We start from the raw sequence: 19,548 nt of genomic DNA on the forward strand, positions 1-19,548 counted from the left end.
ATTCATCAGTAGCAAATATAATAGAATCTTAAATGAGGTCTAACAGTACAAATATAAACCTTGTGGTAGTAGGCATTAGTCTGTTCACAGCCTGATAAGTGGAGGGAAGAAAGATCTATCTAGCTATCTATTGCCAGACACAATTATCCTGTAAGGAGTGGCCATTTGACTTTGAGTTATTGGTTTTATGGGGAGGGGCACTAACCCTCCACCAACCCACTTGCTGACATGTAGGGAGCACTTATGGGTTGGTTATATGGTTACCACTCAGCGTTGTAAATGGTTTCTTGGCTTACAGGGAACCATTTGGCTTGTCACTCAATGTAAAGCCACCTGTAGAAGAAAGAAGAGCAGTAAGAAGTAAGAGAGATTACAGAAAAGTACACTAAGTCCTAATTATTTCAATGATGGGTTCCAAATACAGTGAAAGTCCTCCAATCCGACCACCAATAATCTGAATATTCCAATTCTCCGAATTTTTCAAGGCAATTTTTTTTTTCTTTCAAATATTTCTGGGCTTTATCTAAGGATTTATCTGGCTTGGACTTGCATGTACCTGCCTGCAACTATTCAGCTACACTTCTATGCATTTCCAGTGTCTAAAACAATAACCCATATCATATTAAGTGTTTGTTTAATGATCACGTGGATGTGATAGGATGCAATAGGAGCAATACACTGAGGTGGTTTGGCCATGTGGAGAGGATGGAGGGGGAAAGACTGACGAAGAGAGTGTATGTGAGTGAGATGAAGGGGGAGGCCAAGGATGAGATGGAGGGATGGGGTGGAGAGCTATATGAGAGAGGGGTGTGTGAGTTGGAAGCAGGGCAGTGAAATGGCGAGGGACAGGGTGACGTGGAGGCGATTTGTTTGTGGCCAACCCGAACGGGATTGAGGCGTCTGGCAATAGATAGATAGATAAATATATTTCTCATGTTTTCAAAGGTCCCTTCCAATAGTTAAAAAAAAAAAAAAAAAAAAAACTCTATAATACCATCGGTCCCCAGCCATTCGGACTACTGGACTTTTACTGTATCAACTTTTTCCATACAACTGGTACTACAGCTGGGAGAAAATGGCAATTTACTGTGGACTTACTAGCAAAAAAGAATGTCAAATAGGGCTGACATAATGAAGATCCACTGCAAAGGAATTATTATGTATAAAGGACAAATACAATTTTTTAAATCCATCATCCATCTATCCATCATCCAATCCTATGTTGTCCCGTGAGGAGCCTAGATGCCTGGGGCTAGGCAAGTTGCTCTAGACATTTAAGATGAGAGTGACCAGCCTCACTCATCCCTGAGTGGCATTACCCCCAACCATCCCTTGGATATAAACCTGTACAGGCTCAATCCGATTGGAGCGCCTTAATTACCCACTAAGCCACAAAATGCCATAATTTGGTTATATGATTATCACCCAGCATAGTAAATGGTTTCCTGGTATACAAGAAATCATTTGGCTTGTCACTCAATGTAGTCACCCACAGGCAGAAGGAAGAGGAAAGAATGAAGGAAAGAAAGACAGAAGAGGGAGTGTAAAATCACCCATAGGCAGAAGGAAGAGGAAAGAATGAAGGAAACAAAGACAGAAGAGGAAGGAAGAGAGGAAAGGGCAGACATCCAAAGCAGCACTACATTGAGTGAGTGGATGGTGGAGCCCCTACCTACCATTTTTTTTTTTTTCCCACTAAGTTAATTAACTGCTTTCTAAATATGCCACTCACAGAAGGTGGCACACCCACACAGCAAAGCATTCTAAGGTGTCATATCCACAATCATACATCATACAAAGGTGGGACTCTATATTCTATAACCTCATTACAATAATCACTCGGTGAAACTCTTAAATAACCTACCAAAAACTTTCTTGTACCTAACAAATGAGTGAGTTCAGTTCCTTTCAATAACTTATAAAACTCTTAAATAACTTACCCTCATTTTAACAAACATCTGAGCTGAGTTCAGTTCTCCTGAAAAAAAGAAAAGAAAAAGACGACATAAGAAAGCTTGAATTAAACCTACATTTTAAACTAAAACACTACGGCAGGCCCACCAGAAATTAATTCCATTATTCCAGTACATCTTCCATTTGTACAGCTAACACCAGTACTGTATATCACAAAAAACTATCTTGCATACAGAATGCATGTTAACTGTTCCATAATTTCCCCTCACTATTGTGGAAGAGAAAATCCCAAATTATACATATATACATTCATAAAAATGGCACCATGCTTCCTCTTAAAGAATCCCTAATTTTACTGGTCTTTAGAATTCTGTTTTGTCCCAAATGTACATATAAAATGATTGATATGTAAAAAGATTTTTTCATTAATAACCATAATAAAGTTGTGTTAACTGGTAAATAATAAAACTGGAGGACACAGATAGTGGGTTGGAAATGAGTATCATGAATGCTGTGATGAGCTGCTGATAGAACTACTATGAAGTCTGTCCAAAAGGAAACCAAACTTTTTAAACAGTGCGCCAATGAGCCAGTGTAATATGCTTTCGATGGGAGTGCTATGTAGCAGCGACTTTGAGTTTTAGTCTAACACTAGCTGCAACACTTAGTCATCGAGGTACACATGCTTGAATAAATGGGTCTACTGCACTTGGTGATTTGTTGCAAGCTGAACAATGAAAGATCTTGCAGGGCAATGTATTTGCATGAAATTCTACCTATCTATCTACAGCCAGATGCCAACAGAGGGTAATTCAAGTTGACCCAATTTTTGCACTTTACATTCAGTTATCTGGCGAGAGGTAGCATCTTTTTCCAGTTTGTGGGGGCTCCCATTGGGGAGAACTTTTACAGAAATTTTTCAAATGTTGCAACAGGCTTTTGGGGAAGATTGTTCGCGTCGTAAGCAATGTCACAAGTGGTTCCAGCATTCAAATTGGGAAGAACATCACTGAAGACCATCCCAAATCTGGACGGCCTTCCACATCAACAGATGATAATCGGGCTGAGAAAGTGCATGCTGTGATCCATGAAAATCGTCGCCTAACTGTCCAAGAAGTTTCCGAAGAAGTAGGCATCTATAAAAGTTTGTGCCACATGATTTTAACTGAAAAGTTGAAGCTGCATCATGTTGGTGCAAAATTTGTACTGCATCTGCTGACAGAATGATGAGCAAGGCACAGTCAGTCTGGGGCTATCTGAATGCTCAAATGCTGATGAAAACTTTCTGAAACACGTCATAACAGGTGATGCAACGTGGGTGTTCGGCTACAACATCAAAACAAAAAGCTAGAACTGAAAGTTAAAACTATACCCATTTTACACCAATTTGGCCCATAATTTTGCTTTTCTGCAGCTTATGAGGTGCTATCCAAAATTTTTTGGACTAATGCTACATAAAACTGAAAACTCACCATAGCTCCCACTGGCCATCACCACCCTTAACCCCTCCGTGGCCGAAGACCCGGAATTTTCAGTGCACACCAGGCCAATGCCGGGGCCATTTTTTGAAGTTTCGAAAAATGATTTTTTTTTCTCGCCATATTGAAGAGAAAGTTCAGATGCACCTAACAGTGCAAATCCCAGCTTCCTAGATGCATTTTGTGGCTTGCAATGGAGCGCGGAAGTTGCAGAAATATCGGCAACTGATATCACCGCCCAGGGGCATTGCCGCAACGCAACTGGGCAGGTGTTGTTATTTTTTTTCTTACCTCCCAAAACAATGCGAATGGTGCTGAAATGTTGTGCATATATGAGATATGATGATATCGAATGATTTCAGTACATAATCTGTTAGGAATGTCCGGGAAAAAAAATGTTATGAATACTTTTTCACCTTTTTGATATTTAAATATGTTTATGGTAGTTTCGAGTTATTTTTTAAGCTATCGTTGTACTCATGCTTGGAAAAGGGAGCGAAAGAGTTGAATTGTCAGTCCTAAATGAGAAAATTGCACGTCTTCCAAAGCTAGACTCTGCCACGAGAGAATAAAGTGGAAGGTCTGATCCGATTAGCAATACGGAAGCCGAGTCGCAACTTCGAGCTCCCACACCACAAGCATGGCTAAAAATAGAATCGTAATGCGGTTTCAGACCTAAGAATAAGTCTAATTATTACGAATACAGATACAAAGCAGAAATAAATACGTTTACAGACGGGGAAAACGTATTTTTACTGTAATAACATGTTCATCTTTCTCTATCATTTTACGTTCATCTTTGTCATTTTACCTTCTTATTTTCGCAACATATATTGCTGTCTCGCAAACATGGTGGTTGTGTGTGTTTTGCAAGGCAGGAAAAGATTGTATTTTCTGTCTGGGTAGAGATAATGGGTGTAACCATGTGTTTTTAGGCATGGCCACGAGCGAAAAAATCGTACATCCACTCGTCACGACAGCAGGTGGTGAACTGACGTGATATGTGAGAGGGTGAAGTCAAGGTCAGTATCATGTCCCAGATTTTCGTTCACTTCCCGAAGGTTTTCACAGTTTTCTACAAGTCGCACTGCATCTAATGATCTAAACCATTACAGCAAACCTGAGTCAATACGTAAAAATACCATGACAAAAATATACTTTTCACTTATTAGCGTCTTTTTTGTATGTGCCTGTATTACTTCATAATCATAAATAGGTGGTTGTGTGTTTTGCAAGTGAGGACAAAGATGAGATGTTCTGCCTGGGTCGAGATAATGGATGTAATTGTGCTTGTTTTGGCATGGCCAGGAGTGAAAAAATCGAAAATCCACTTATCACAGCAGCAGGCTCTGAACTGTTTGATGAGGTGTATGGGAGTGCAGTGTAGGTCAGTGTGAAGACGTTCAGAACGTTCGTTCATTTCCCAAAAATTTTTGCAGTTTTTTATAAGCTGCGCTCAAACGACGCTGGCGGCCATTTATCGGCTAAACGTCATTTGACGCCGGCGGCCACGGAGAGGTTAAAGCAGTTCCTCTATACGTTGATACAGCGGTTCCAGCGCTTCCTCTACTGCTGGAACGTTTCCTGGATGTCCTTTTTGATGAGAGTGTCGAGCCAGCTATTCCTTCTGGAAGTCCTTAATGGTATCAAAACAATCCCCTTTCAGCTTGATCTTCAGTTCTTGGAACAGAAACATGTCACAGTGGGCCAAATCCAGCGAGTAAGGGGGGTGGGGGACGATCACCATCATGTTCTTGGCCAAAAACTGGCCTCAGTCACTTCTATCTTCTCTGCAATGGAGAGAGTCTTCTCTCTGCTTTCTCAGAAATCGTGGTGCCGGAAGACTCTTTACTAAAAGCCATTCATCACAAACACAGTGGAAAAACACTTGGCAAAGTTGAAAAATGTGAGACACAAACACAGTTGTCTGAATGCAACAAAAGACATGGCAAGACTAAGACCAATTATGTGTGACACATCGTGTCCACAAACTCTGGTCCTGCCCGATCCTATTAGAAGTAGCCCAATTCATCACTTATTCCCACTAGATTTCCAACCTAGCCCAAGTGGGTGCGAGAAACTGCCGCCAACCTTTGCAACAGTGTTGAGAGTCAACCCACACATGAAGAATGACTTGGAAGGGCCGCGTAATGCACCCTATTTATCGACCATTACAGGGCCCTCCCACAGTGAAAGAATTCAGAGTAAACAATTCGCCTAGTGAACGAGCTGGGGATAATCAGGTCCACAAAATCATAATGAACGAGTTGAACCCCGAGTGAACGAAATTGGGGGAAAGAGTAGACCATAACTGCCATCTCCCATATTGAACGACCCCCCCCCCCCAGTAGACACTGCACAAGAGGCCAAATCTGAGCAACCTGTTGAGCAGAATCCAATGGAGGACAAAGATTTGCCTATGACGAAGATCAGTAAAATTCTAGTGGCAGTGGATGTTCTGAGAGAAGGCAAATGAAACCACCTACCTTAGTACACAGGAAGTGCTCAGTGGAGTAGAAACCACTTTTCGTCATTACATCGAAAGGCACAATATGGAAGTTAACAGAAGAAAATGAACACTCATCACACGCTACTACCGAACTCAAGAACAACAGGAGCCAGTTGCCTCTATGTCGTCTGCTACACATCCTGGGGAAGATGATGATGATGTGATGTCAATGGTGTCATCTTTGGATTCTGAAGGTTTGGTGACGGGAATGAAGGAATGGAAGATGACATGATGGGAACACCCTGAGTGTATCTCTCTGCCTCAGAACCACCTGTATTCAAGCCAATCAGGACTTGCATCTCCTTCATTTAAAGTAAATATCCGTGTATTTTATATTTCTGTATTGTAGGTGTTTGAAATGGGCCCTTTAGTTCATCTCTATGGCTCAAAAAGTGGACTTTGAGGGAGCGGTGCCACCCATATGCTGTTGTTCCCATAAGATATGTTGTTCATAGTGAACGAATTCACAGTGAATGAGCTCATCTGCCGCCCATAAACTCGTTCACTGTGCAAGGGCACTGTATTCGGTACAGCTGGAAAACAATTTGATTAGCTCAGAGGCATTCAGAATGGCCACATGATGCACCCAATTTATCAACCACTGTTTGGCACGGCTGATGAAAATTCAGTAGACTCTGAGGCATTCGATAAATCCGAAATCTGTTATATTGGGGCTTGATATAGTGAGGGGTCAACTGTATAGATTTGCCTCACCATGGAAACTGAAAATGTGCATAGCTAATGGATCCACGTATATGGAGGATCTACAGTACCATTGGGTTATATCCAGTTGCTGAATGTCATCATAAACAATACTGGCAAACTACGGTTTTAATGACGCAATTGGTTCAGTGAAAACCCATTGCTAGCCTGGGTATCATAAATCGGGGATGATTTAACATGTAAAGCACAGGGATGCATTTTTGAACCTTGGGTTTCCCCCTAGCCAACTCTTAAACCCACTCAAAAAAAAAAAAAAAAAAAAAAAATTAAATCATCATCATCATCCGCACCTCCTTTGCCATCCTGGGGCAGGGTGAGAAGTAGCATCTTCCAGACAGCCCAGGTTTGCCAAATCCAATGGCCTTGCAGCTGTAAAAGAAGCTAAACTAAGCCTAAAACCGGTAAATAATTCACTAAAACTAACAAAATAAAATCCAAAAAACATAAGAAATTGGTCAGAAAATATCGAAAACCTCATCACTTACTTCTTGTAAGTCCATGTCTGGTCCTGGTCGTCATCCTTGCTTTCCCTCTGAGGCTAGGGGACGTGATGCTCCCTAGCACTCACTCATCCTCCTCAAAGCCCTTGAATCCCACCTCCAGGGGAGGGTCGGGGGGGTGGGGGGTGGGGGGTGGGGAATTACCTGGCAAGGTCGGGTGATGGTAGCAGGGGACTGCTGTGCTTGCTCTGGGGGTGGCAATGGGGTGCGATGCGATGACAGACAAGTTGGTGAGGAAGACAGATGTGATGACTGGTGAAGTGGTGAGGGAGACCACTGCAATTGCTGATAAGGTAGTGAGGGAGACAGATGCGGTAGCTCACGTCATCATGAAGGAGACAGATGCAGCAGCTCATGTCATCATGAGGGCAACAGAGGTGGTTGCCAAAGTGGTGTCAGAGTTTGAGGCTGGGGCGAGGTAGATAGCAATGGAGTGGCGGAGTGCTGCAGTGGAGATTCAGGTGACACAGGAAGCGAGGATCGGCTTGAGATGAGGTCCAGCACTAGGGGCCGAGCACGTCCCTGGCAGGAGAAGGACCTCGGTGTTTCTCTGCTGGTCAATAGCTGGGGAGATGCTCTGCTGGTTGAGGGCTGGGGAGATCCTCTGTGGGTCAGTGGCAAGGTAGGGGCCTGTTTGAAGGAGGCAGTGATGGTAGTCTGACTGGTCGCCCTCTTCTTTTCCTCCAGCATTGTCCTGTACACTTCATCCCCTCCTCCAGCCGATTAGATGCGTCCCTGCTTCGTCCTGGGAGAGCATCATGAGTGCACATATGCGCGATGACCTCGTCAACCTTGGTCATCATCTCTTTCAAAATCTTCATACTGAGAGCTCGCACCTCTGGGATGACCTCCTCCTCCTGTGCCTCTTGGTGCACCCGCTGAATTTCCCTAATGAGGAGCTCCTCACTGTTAAGCTACTCCTTGTGGCTTTCCAGGACCTCCTTCATGTCCTGCTCATTGTGAGAGATTTGCGCAATGTCCTACTGCACCCGTTCTACCAGTGGTGCTTGCACGCCATCGGGGAAGCCAGTGATGGAGTGAACGCACTCTGACCACAGCTTGTACCACACACCGTTCACGGTGGCCTGGCTTACTTCCCTCCTTGCAGCTGTGATGTTCTCCATGACGTGGCGTATATTATATCCTTTCCAGAAGGACTGCACCATCGTCCTGTCGTCGGTGTCACACACCCTCACGAACTGCTGCATGGTTCGGCGGAGGTACAGTGCTCCCATAACATCCACGGGGATTTGGTAACAGAGACACCCGCATATGTTAAAAATCCGCAGATATCTGCTGCCCCCTTAAAAACACCCCTGGATCTCCCTTAACCTTCTGGCTGCAGTGGCTGTGATGATAACATACTGACTGTGCTCATTGCAGAGAAATAGGAAATAAATTGTGTGTTTTCAACATGTGTTGAAAACACACTTACTGTTAATCTTCTATCTATTCTATCTATATACCTAGGCTGCTTCCCCCAAGGAAAGGGAGGTAGCCGAGACAGGACGACTCACTCTCCATTTACTCATCCATTCAAACACATTGTTAATCTTGAGAACTAAAATTTTTGTCAGACAAACATCAACCTTTCTACTATCGTTTGCAATGAACTGCATGTCCACAGGCACTCCAAGCACGGAGAACGATTTGAAAGAATACAAGGTGTGTTTTGACTGTCTGATGCAAGAAATAGCCCAGGGAGGAGGCAATTTCCACCAAACCACAAGATTTTTTCCAGACAAAACAGGGGTGCAGCCACGTTACCTCATCACAGTTATTGCAATAATAATAAAAATAAAACACTTCTAGCCAGTCTTCTATAATTCTGTTATGATATTCCAGTGTTTACGTTAGACTTTAGCGAAACAGTAACGATGTGAGGAAAATCATTACAAACTTTATCAAACTTCAAGAATGACTTTTACTACCACTTACTTTTAAAAAGCTTATTGATCTAATGTCATGAGTCATTTCACAACATTCCTGCACAGTTTGCAACCGCAAAAATGTTCACCAGCTAATGTGCTTAGCATCATGACTTCTCTTAATTATCGCAAAAATATCACTAAATCACTTGTATTTCATTCATAATACAACATAAAATAACACTTTCAGTCGCTCTCGTATGATTTCAGTGCAATTTAGGCGTGTATTGCTTTGTATTACTTATGAGAGAGAGGTGGGGAGAGCAGCAAACCGGTTTAGACTAGCTCATCGAGGGGTACGAGAGAGAGAGAGAGAGAGAGAGAGAGAGAGAGAGAGAGAGAGAGAGAGAGAGAGAGAGAGAGAGAGGGCAGCAAACCAGTTTAGACCAGCTCATTGAGGGGTACAAGAGAGAGAGAGAGAGAGAGGGGGGGAGGGGCAGCACACCAATTTAGACCAGCTCATCGAGGGTACATGGAAGAAAAGAAATACTCCCAGCCCGTCCTAACTTTTCCCCTGATGAATTAATGGCATTAATAAACAAAGTGGCCAAGAGAAAGAGCGTTATATTTGATTCACTGGATAATGCCATCACTAAAACAGCCATGAACTGTGCCTGGGATAATGTTACATTTGCAGTAAACAGTGTCAGCAGAGTTCAACAAGATAAAATACTTTAGTAAATCCAGTCTCAGTACTGTATCCACCTGTGGATATTTATAGCCGTTTTTGTTGTATCCACCCGCGGATATTTAAAACCATGTATGTTAGAAATGCGGATGTTAAGGGATGACTGTAGTACGCCTTGAACGCGCGATCACCCCTTGGTCCATAGGTTGTAACAATGACGTGGTGTTGTGGGGCAAGAACACCACTTCAATGTTGCTTGCCCACTCCATCGCAGGAGGGTGGCTAGGCATGTTGTCCACCACCACGAGAAATCTGTTTGCCAAGTTCTCCCTCGAGGCATACTTCTTGCAAAGACGTAAGAGGTAGGAGTGGAAATAGAACGTGAAGATATAGGAAGTCATCCAGGCCCTCTTGTTTGACTTCCAAATCACTCCTAAATTCTTTTTAACATACCCCACCACAGCCCTCAGGTTTTTGGAGTGGCAGACAAGGAGCGACTTTCACTTGAGGTCACCCTTGACGTTGACCCCCGCAGCAGTGTAAGCAGGTCCATTGAGGCCTTGAACCCTGGCACAGACTTTTCCTCTGTTGCAAGATATGTCTTTGAGGATATTCCCTTCCAAAAGAGCCCAGTCTTGTCAAAATTCAATACCTGTTTTGCACTGTAACCACCCTTCGCGATGATGTGCTTAAGTTCATCAGGGAATGCTTCTGCTGCCACCACATCTGCACTCGCCGTCTCATCAGACATCCTGACATTGTGGAGGCTTGCCCGCCTCTTAAAGCGGTCAAACCACCCATGGTTAGCCTTAAAGGTTTCACCAGCATCAAGATTGCATCTCACCTTTATTTCATCCCACGGGGAGAAAGCCTTCGTGCATATGATCGCCTGACTCATGGGCACCTTCCCCCTGTTCTGGTCCTCCACCAAAGTGCGGAGCATCCACTCCTGTTCCTCCATTACAGGATCTCTATGGCGGGTAAGACAGGGGGGCAGTGAAGGCAGCAACCTCCCCAGCAGCAGCCTTGATGGCCTCCCCCTTCTTGATAATAGTGGAGACAGTTGACTGGGCCAAGTGGAGAGCTGAAGCGATGGCACACGCGCCCTCGACTTTGTCGTGGCGCTTAAGACTAACTTCACTTCCAGAGACAGTTTTACAAGCGTGCTTCGCAGGAACATCATCACCAACACTAGCAGGCCGCTTACCATCCTGAGTAAGGTCACCACTATCACCACTAGCCCCACCACATGCAGCATCCTTACATGATCACACTTATTTAGGCCAAAATTCACACAAAATCACACTCCACACATGATTTGTATCACTGCCCTACTCACGGCACTGTAGGGACACAGTTACAATGCACTTTGATAGCAGCTTGTGTAACGTTGGTGATGCAACATGTTGCAGGGGGAGGCGAGCATAAGAGAGTTCCTCACTCAAAGACGGCCAGTGCGAAAAGAATGATATGGGTGCACGCACGGTAAGCAATGGGTGCAGGGACTCAGCAAACGTTTCTGCACATCCTGGCAGGCGGGCAGGCTCTGCTGGATGTGGGAACGTGCGTGATTCAAACTTTTGGCCCATCACTCCTGAACGAAACATCAGAGGACCCAGCGTTAAACCGGGGCTCAGCCATTAATAACCGGGGTAAGTGGTATTTCTATCCCCATCACTAATCCGGGGTATCACGTATAGGGGTAGAGTAAATTGGGGTTTGCCTACTGGGGTTGACTGAGTTATTAGATGCCATTCTATAATACCAAACTGATGATATCGTATCATCACAGCTCTTAAAAAACATGAGATATTACATTTAAAACACAGTACTTCATCATAATTCCATCGTAATTGTGACCATGACTGTAACCCATTCCACTGGCCATGCTATGGTAGTTCTCCCTCTAACAGCTTCTCCCCCCCCCCTTCTGGACTACCTCACCCCATCCTTACATGGGAAAAGACTGGGATGAAGATGATAAAACCACAGTGTTATTAAAGTCAGTTGAAAGTACAGTACCTCTCCCTTTGCACGGCTAATGTATCGCTGAATTTTATTGTGCACATCAAACTGCACATAAACTACCACTGAAACCCATGTTATATGGGTAACCGTGTCGTGAAATCCAAAAATTTTCCTAAAGTCTCCCTTTTTGCCCTCTTGAAAAATTTCTACCATCCTCAATCATAACCAACATTCAATGTAGTAAACATACAACCTCTTGGAACATCACTGGGCATAAAAAAAGGTTAATTTGAGTGTACAAAGAATGGTAAATAAATGATCATTTACTTACAGTGCCCTACAGTTTCATCTGTGGAGAATAACAAAATGTTTATGCAAATATGCATGCAGGTGGCACCAGCATGTCTTCTTTGTCTCATGTACTCAAATAACTGCATGCTTTCAGCTCTGCTCATATCCATCTATGCATCTCACTTTTAACAAAAAACAATATTCTTGGTGCCCATAACTCTTTCTGTGGAAAAGAATAAAATGTTATGTAAATATGCACACAGGTGGCACCAGCCTGTCTCCCTTCTTAACATACAGTAGTGTATGTAGCTAGCTGCCTGCTTTGAGCTCTACTCATTTAAATCTAAACATCTCACTCCCACTTTTAAGAAATGGCAAAGTATTCTTTAATGCCTGTAGCTCCTTTTCAGGAAAATAAAATGCTTATGTAAATATGCAAGCAGGCTGCCCCAGCCCGTCTCCTTTGTTAAATACATAGCTATACTCCATTTCACCGAGTCTGGCATCATCAGCCATCTCCTCAACACCTATAGCATTGATAAAGGTCCTCAGTACTGGATATACCATTTTGTACTGCCTTTATATTATGTTTTCAAGGTAATAAATTGAGGTTCACCTTGTGCAGGGGATTTACATCAATGCAACAGGTGTTAGCAACATCACTGATGGTGCCAAACTTGGTGAAATGGAGTACAGTCGCCTGCTTTCACCTCTTCTCATTTCTATATATGCATCTCACTCTCACTTTTTACCCGTTACTGGTTGGCCTAATCATACCAAAGTTGACTTCTTCATTTTGAGCAAATGTAATTCCCCCCCTCCCCCAACGGTCTCTTTTGGTACAAAAAAACAAGCATAAAAAAAAAAATACTGTACTCACCAATTTAAATGGCCCATGGGTGGGAAATCCCCTCATGCATGTGGCTGTGACATCATGCAGGAATCTCCCCCAGTCAACTGTGAGGGAGCAGTGGCACCAAATCTAATGCCATTGTCACTGATGTTTCGTTACTTATATGGGCAGACACTTTGCAAATTTGTTTGTTTTATTAGCAATTCACCTTATTACACTTATTTAGTGTTCTACTTATAATTCTGTGATAATTACTGAAACTGTGTTTACACTCACTATGTGGCAATGCTATACTCCTCCTGCCACATATGGTCACTATCTTCACTGAATTTTTCCATTTTCATGTTTTTTTTTTCAATGGCATTGTGCAGTTCATTACTATGTACATTTTTTACAATGTCTCACCACCTTCTAGAACTGTTGCAGTGTGTGGTACCGCTCAAAACGTGGAACGAGACAGTGAACTGCATCACGCTGAGAACATTCATATCTTATGTCTTTCCTCACTGTTGCATGGAGCACAGACACACGGCACACCTACATAATTGCTATATGTACCGTGCATAACTTGTCTCTAAATACTAAATATTTAGGAATTTACATGTAAAAAGCATGAAAAAAAATATAGTTCCCTCTATTGTTAAATCAAAAATGTCACTGATCCTACCGCTACATCCAATGACAAAATCGCTGGACAGACACACTGCATACCTAGTCTACAGATGCCATAGTCAATTATGAGTTGCCAAGTCCCACCAGACCACTATCAAGTGGACTCGAGATTGTGGGAACTTTGAAAACGTTTATCGTAGATCTACGTACTAAACCTGGGCAGGGCAGCTACTGACACATGTAGCTCTACATACTAAACAGAGTATGGGGTTAATAACAATACTGTATTCACTGTGCCAGTACCAATGAGACAGACCTATGGTGGAATGATATTTTGAAAGGAAATGCATTTTTACTATTTAAAATCATGTTATCATAGCACATGCAGGTTGCAGAAGAATTACAGTACAGCATAAACTTTCAATCATCCGTCTTCGTAATACCTGGAACAAAGAAATACTGTATCCAGGGCTTTATGCTCAACTCTATTAAAACAACATCCAATTCAATTAGGCAATATCTGGCCCTGAAACGGGAACCAATTGGCCTTCCAGTTCAGAAGTGGTACCCAATTAGCATGCAGGTAGACCCTGAATTGGGCCAGCCAATCACATTGCCCTGCAGAAGCGGCCCAACCAGGGTGCCGAGCCTACTGTCATTCTCTCAGTCTCTCTGGTGAATGCCGTACAGTAAGGACATATATGTGTGCTCTGCTCTTGCGACACATGCGGTGGCTAAATCCTAGTGCTGTAACTTAGTCTGTGGCCTCCAGTGCCTCGCTTGTTGCTGTAGTGCTGTGACTAACCTTGTGGCCCCAGAGTGTTATGTGCCCTAATGCTATGACTATTGTCTAGTGAGGAAATATTTGTGCATATCTACCCTCCATCGATGCTGACACAAGGTGAGTACAGTAAGATTATGATTATATTATGTTCTGCATTACTGTGCTATATATACTGTAGCAATACTGCATTGTATTTTATGCTTGATTTTAATCTTTCACTCATGAGTAATATTGTAGAAATCTTCTAGGATAGAGGGTCAAGATGGATAATGACACACTATCTGCCTCAATGCAGAATGGACAGCTGATTCGGGGTCCCTATGCAATATATGGCATTCTGTAATATCCAGCATGGGGGTTGGCTGAATTATGCCGGATAACCGAGAGTTTACTGTATAATTACTGTATTATTTAGCAGCCGTCGGAAAACTGGCATCGACAGTTTTGCAGACTGACAGCTATGTTGACATGTCACCTTGTGGGGCTTTCAAATGTCAGTACCCGGCAGCCTATATTTTGGGGTCTGATTTCCTGAATTTTACTGTGCATATTGATCATGGGAAGGATTTAACTATCTGTTCAAATGGTGCTTAGTGCACATGGAAACTGCACAAATGGAGGGGCAACTGTACAAATATGTCACTGCAGGGCCATATCCTGCAGTCACACACACACACACACACACACACACACACACACACACACACACACACACACACACACACACACACACACACACACACACACAAAAGCTACACAAGAAAATTGCAATGGGTACATAAAACAAAATGGTAAAATGGAATAAAATCATGGTAAAATAGAATAAAATTATGGTACAGTACAGTAAGCTAGACTAAAATCAACGTCAACACTCAATTCCTCGCAGGGCATCATGCTGAATAACCCCCTAGCTCCTTGGCTCTGACTGTTGCACTTCAGCTGGCAAAGCTGAAGCTACTGCACTGCATTGTACATCACATGTGGTATAGTGGCATACTCTGATGAGCTTAGTTGCAGTCAGAGTCAAGGACGAGCTCCAGTAATTGGCTGAGGGGAGCAGCTGTTGGACATGGTGATGGACTACCCACTTCAGGTGACTCAGAAGACAGCTGCAAACTCATGTCCAGGGGAGGCACAATGGCTGACAACATGCTAGGTTGTAGTTTCATCATCTAAGGTGTGAAGCATGTCGGAAACAACCACAGAAACCACCACATACACCACCATAACAACTATCCGAGGAGCTGTTCACTACACAGTTGCCAGGCGGGAACTGCAAATGGCCAAGGGGGTCTCTAGTGGACTCTATGTGAACAAGCAAGCCAGACAGCATGGCGCCACTGGGCTATTCCCGCCAGGGTGGGCAAAAATGTTCACTCAGCCATAATTTCCACCCGGACAGAAGCATTTTGTCCGGATAAAATGGAAAAATGCATGTACAATGGTTTCATACAGCCAGATCACAGCGTCTGGATAATGGATCGTTGGGATAATGGATGTCTGAATAATCGAAGATGTCAGGATAATCGAGGGATGTAGAGGCCAATTTTTTCGTTTCTCCAGTGGCTTTGTACTATGCAAATTTACTATGGTATGACAAATCTAAACTGGCGGCTAGGGTGGGGCACGAAGCTCTGTACAGTGTTGCCACGTTTTCCATACGCTCAATGCCACCCCCCCCCCCTCTCTCTCCTGGGGGGAGATGTGCATCACCCTGGGGAATTTTGTTTCTTTTATGAGTGACTTATAAACTTATGCTTTCATTTCTTTATTTTGTTTTTATTATATCTAATTATATTTAAAAACATTTATTATTGTTTTACATATGTTGCCAGATGACCTCGCTGGTGTGGCGCCATGATTTGTTTTCATTCAATCACTCTCTCTCTCCTTCCTTCCCTCCTTTCCTCCATCTTCCCCTCAGCTCAACAATGCACTCACACCACCCATGGCCTGCCTTCCCTCTCTCTCTCTCTCTCTCTCTCTCTCTATCATCTATGGTATTTTAGGATACATTGTGGTTATTTTCTTTTACATTATATTGTACATATTGTAAATCTGACTTTATTTCCACACCACCCAGGAGGTAAAAGTCTGGCCGGGTTAGACTGGGTCTGTGTGAGTGTTGCCGCTCACGAGGGTTTAATGTATTATTCTTTTTACTAAGAAATTGGCATATTTTTACTTACATTCCTGCACATTATCTTATAATTATATTTGTGACATTATCACCCACCCCAGAAATACGGTAGAAGCCAATAAAAGTGACTACTTTTTTTTTTTTTTTTTTAGCAACACTGTAAAATATTTATGCCACGTTTCCATATTGCCGTATAAATATTTTATGCATAATAAGTTTACTGTTCTTTCATATATTATAATACACACGTTAACATTGTATTCATATGTGTTTATCTTATTTGTGATGTCTTTTACATATATAAGAGCCGTTTCACATCGTGGGTTTGGGAAACATAGCAACACTGTACAGCGGTTCGCTCCACACCCTAGCCGCCTGTTTAGAGTTGTACCACCATAGCCCCAGTATGCATTTAGGAAACAGGAAGGGCTTGACTAGTGAAAAGAAAACAAATATTGTATAACTGCATCAGGCAAACCAGCCAGTGAAGGATTTTTCTAAGATTATTATTGAAAGTTCATCATCACTCTGATATTTTTTCCAAATTAAGGCTGAGGAAATTCAATTTAACTACTTATGATCCTCACCACCTTACCCTTGAAGTTTTTAATCATGTGAACAAGTCCCATCTCGGCCGGTATGGAGTCGTAGCCACAGGCTCCAACAATATAAACCCCAGCCTCCTCTGCTGCCTTGTTATACTTCAGCTGCATACCCTCCAGGAACTGACACAAAAAGGGAGAATTGTACAGTGCCTTTATCCTTTACCTCAAGCCACAATACGGCAAAACATAACCCCTTCAGTATGATGAAATCTCAATCTGGTAAGTTATTATTGATTTATTATTTTTTTTTGTTACATTACTACTTCCTATCTGTCTACATTAAGTAAATTGCCTATTAAAGTTCCTTTACCACCTATAAAGCTGATCTACTTTTTCCTAATTTAAGTACAAGTTGCTTGGAAGAAGCTGTGATTTTTTTTGGCCCTGACTTTAATACAGACTACCCTTTGAGTGTTTCACTCACTTATTGCCACTTTATCTTATTCTACTTGGAGATACCTCTGATAGAGAAATAGTTAGAAATTGTCTTCAAAGGCCCCTCTCATAAGATGATACCTCTTTTATCTTGCCAACAGAAATGAATGATTCTTGAAAATGGCACCCTTATATGTACTATATATATATATATGTGTGTGTATATATATATATATATATATATATATATATATATATATATATATATATTTGTGTATATATATATATATATATATATGTGTGTATATATATATATATATATATACTGTATATATATATCCATCCATCCATCATCTAATCCAACGTTGCCCCATGAGGAGCATAGAAGCCCAGGGCTAGGCAGTTGGTCCTGACATTTAAGATGAGAGTGACCAGCCTCACTCATCCCTGAGTGGCATTACATGAGCAATAAACCCCAATCACCCCTTGGATATAAACCTTCACAGGTTCAATCCGACTGGAGCACAATATTTACCCACCAAACCACCAGGCGCCAAAATTTGGTTTTATGGTTACCACCCAGCGTAGTAAATGGTTTCCTGGTGTACAGGAACCATGTGGCTTGTCACTCAGTGTAGAGTCACCCACAGGCAGAAGGGAGAAGAAAGAATGAAGGAATGAAAGACAGAGGAGGAAGTGTAAGGTCACCCATAGGCAGAAGGAAGAGAAAAGAATGAAGGAAAAAAAGACAGAAGAAGATGGAAGGATATGTATATATATATGAGGAGCTGAATCTCCTTTATGAACCAAAATAACATGTACTGTACTGTGTAGTCCAGCATCTACATCTCATAAGCCTACAGCATGTAACAAAAGTGCAGTATTTTCATTCATATTGTAAGATACTTCACACATAAGAATCTGTGTACAGTATGACTGGCTTATTAATGAATGAAGCACTAGTTAAAGAGTGCAGGACAACACAATATACATCGTTTTGTTTCGTATATAAAGGCTCCAACATGTTTGCATGTGTCGACCTTGGTCACCTAATGGTGGCTGTCCATGCTGCTCAATCTATGACAGCTTCCCTACTCAGTCTCTTATTGCTGAGGTCACGCTCTATGACCTCGTCCCGCATCTTTTTCAGCCTGCCTCCCGCAACCTTACCCTCAGCACTAACACCTCTCACTTTCTGCACCCAACTGTCACGCTTCATCCTCTCCACAAGCCCATACCATCTCAATCTACCTCTCCTCATCAAAATACCAATACACTCCTTTCCCATCCTTCCTTTTAACTCTTCCATCGTAAATCTAGCCCTCCTCCTCCCCAGGCCTCACACTCAAGGATGCACTGCACATCCACCTAATCAGTGTCATTCATTTTTGTACAATCGAGCCTCTTTCTTTACTGCCCAAGTTTCATTACTATACAGCATTACACTCCTAACATATGCCACATACAAAGATCCTTTAGCACCAAGGGTGAGCCCTCTCAAAGTCAGGAGAGGAAACAGTTCCCTGAACTTCTTCCAACCACTCACTCAGCCACAGAGCTTGCTCCAGCCCCACCTCCAGCACATATAAAATGTCTTCCAAGTAACAAAATTCTTCCACACACTTGACAGACTTGCCAGCAAGATAATCCTTTCATGCCTTACAATCCCCACATGCTCTCCCCGACACACTGCATGTGAGAAATCAGCATTATCTCACAGTCTACCTCTAAAACCACTGCTTCTCTTATGCACCCACTTATCACAAACACTGCACAAGATGGAATTAATTTCCATGTCCTTGTGGCAAACTCGTGCATGGCCACCCTTCCTCTGTTACGACAGTACCGCCACCAGCCCTACATATAATACCTTTTGTTTTATCTGCATTTAGTTTGTGGTAGGTGGGGGCCCTCACCATCCACTCACTCAATGTAGTGCTGGTCTCAGGTGTCTGCCCTTTCCTCTCCTCCATCCTTCTTTCCTTCCATCCTCTCCTGTCTTTCTTTCCTTCAGTCTTTCCTCGTCCTTCTGCCTATGGGTGACTTTACACTCCCTCTTCCGTCTTTCTTCCTTCATTCTTTCCTCTTCCTTCTGTCTGTGGGTGACTACACTGAGTGACAAGCCAAGTGGTTTCCTGTACACCAGGAAACCATTTACTATGCTGGGCGGTAACCATATAACCAAATTTTGGCGCCTGGTGGTTAAGTGGGTAATTATTGCACTCCAGTCGGATTGAGCT

The 19,548-nt window shown here is 42.7% G+C and overlaps 1 protein-coding gene across 3 annotated transcripts in view; it reads right to left on the minus strand.

Moving 5' to 3' along the window:
• LOC145403543 (saccharopine dehydrogenase-like oxidoreductase) overlaps window positions 1–19,548 on the minus strand; it is an 84,012-nt gene that overhangs the window by 43,186 nt on the left and 21,278 nt on the right. For all 3 annotated transcript variants that reach the window (XM_080275217.1, XM_080275216.1, XM_080275215.1), the window contains 2 exons: window positions 16,924–17,053; window positions 1,941–1,978 (listed from right to left, as the gene is read on the minus strand). In XM_080275217.1, coding sequence (XP_080131343.1) covers window positions 1,941–1,978; window positions 16,924–17,053 — 168 coding nt within the window. The remainder of the gene's footprint in view (window positions 1–1,940; window positions 1,979–16,923; window positions 17,054–19,548) is intronic.

The sequence above is a fragment of the Coenobita brevimanus genome, chromosome 61 (assembly GCF_032717465.1).
Source record: "Coenobita brevimanus isolate Jiangsu-jjx chromosome 61, ASM3271746v2, whole genome shotgun sequence".
NCBI classification, from domain to species: Eukaryota; Metazoa; Arthropoda; class Malacostraca; order Decapoda; family Coenobitidae; genus Coenobita; species Coenobita brevimanus.